Source organism: Poecilia latipinna, unplaced genomic scaffold, assembly GCF_001443285.1.
Source record: "Poecilia latipinna isolate Pla-1442-1.1 unplaced genomic scaffold, P_latipinna-1.0 Scaffold1754, whole genome shotgun sequence".
Classification (NCBI taxonomy): Eukaryota; Metazoa; Chordata; class Actinopteri; order Cyprinodontiformes; family Poeciliidae; genus Poecilia; species Poecilia latipinna.
This window is the reverse complement of record NW_015114370.1, coordinates 104,142-105,725: the sequence shown is the minus strand read 5'-3', so window position 1 is coordinate 105,725 and position 1,584 is coordinate 104,142. Positions and strand designations below refer to the sequence as shown.

Here is a 1,584-nt window from a genome sequence, read left to right as displayed (position 1 = left end):
AAAAAAAGCCATGTTTGAATTAATCACTGTACATTCCTTAACATTGTTACTGTTTTGTAGGATTTAACAATTAATGGCTTCCAGATAACAAATATATATTCTGCAAAAAATGAATTTAAATTTTAGAAGTGATATTGCTCAAACAGCCATGGGCAGAGATTAACTAATCAGATTAACTCAATTACTCTGTAATTTTGACAAAAAAATAAATAATTAGGACCATTTTTCAAAATGTTATACTCTTACATGCAACATAATGTGAGTAACTTCACTGAATGAAGAACACATTTTAATACACAAAAAATTTAAACACGATACACAGATAAAAGTTGTTTATGTTAGGTTTCCTCTAACCTTAATTTGTTGTCTTGTATTAAAATGTTTCCTTTTTGGTTTTAAAATACCTAACAGTGCACATAACTTCATTTTTATTAATGTCTGCTTAAATAAATGGGTAATATTACATTGCACGTTATAATCAGTAAAACAGTACTTAATAATAGCCATTTCACAAAATACTTTGTTACTTTTAAATGTGTAGTTTGCTGCACAGTTACTAAAAATACATTGAAATACATTGAAAATACCCAGAGATGTACTCATCTCTGGGTACTATGATGGCAGCTGATAGCTTATAAAGAAAGCTGTTAGTTTATAAAAAATATTAGACTTTCCAGAAATTGAACATTGGTGTACAAAAACATATTTTAAAAAATATTAACCTTAAAAAATAAAATAAAATAAAAACACGAGAGAACTGATAAGTGTGTAAAAAAAAAACATTCATTAGTGTATTTTTCCATACCGTTATGTTGAACCACAGCAGTTCTTGCAATGTGGTTCTTAACCTTGTAAGACTCATCCGCACTGTATGAGCAAAGGGGACAGTAGTACTTGTTGTTCATGCAGTACGGAACAATTTTAGCTCCGATCCCAGTGTTACAAATTGATACGTGCATCTGTGAAATTTAAATAAAAAAACAAATTTTGAGCATAAAATACATTTTTCAATTATACATTTTCTACTTTTAGATTTTTATCTAACGGTGGCCTGCACGAAATAATTAGCTATGCTACATGCTAAAATTAGCCTTCCCGAACTACGAATTTCACTCGTTTACAGCTGTCAATTATATTTTCTAACTAATCTAGAAAAGCGTATTGATTTACTCTGTAAAAAAAGATTTAATACGGTAGAAAGTACCTTTTGCTGACTTCCTGGTTTTTGCATTGTGGATCGCGTGGCAAATGTCAGTGGTGAAACCTCTCAAACTTCTTACCCCGCTTCTTTAAGGTATTTATACTAGTGACTGTGAAAATAGCGCCCCCTTCATTTCCGGAATGTAATAGTCCAATTTCCATATAAGGTATGAGACTGACAGTGGTCCGTCACCGCCCCTTTCCGCAGGCTGCAGCGAAGACCCTCTCACGGAGCGGCCAATGCGGGGTCTACTCTTATATTATGTCTATGGATTACGTTCTGAACACAGGAAGTCCAGGGAGCATGCGCAGTAACTTCTTCTTCCTCTTTTTTATGGCGGTTGGCAAACAACATTATGTGCATTAGCGCCACCTTCCAGATTG

General features: G+C 33.3%; 1 protein-coding gene across 1 annotated transcript in view; it reads right to left on the bottom strand.

The window, feature by feature from the left end:
* Positions 1-1,429, bottom strand: part of LOC106965028 (uncharacterized) — a gene marked incomplete at its 3' end in the record, with an annotated part of 8,694 nt that extends 7,265 nt beyond the window's left edge. Inside the window, exons 1-2 of the mRNA XM_015060886.1 lie at positions 1,205-1,429; positions 806-959 (exon numbers count right to left, since the gene is read on the bottom strand). Coding sequence (XP_014916372.1) covers positions 806-959; positions 1,205-1,231 — 181 coding nt within the window. The remainder of the gene's footprint in view (positions 1-805; positions 960-1,204) is intronic.
* Positions 1,430-1,584: the final 155 nt, after the last annotated feature.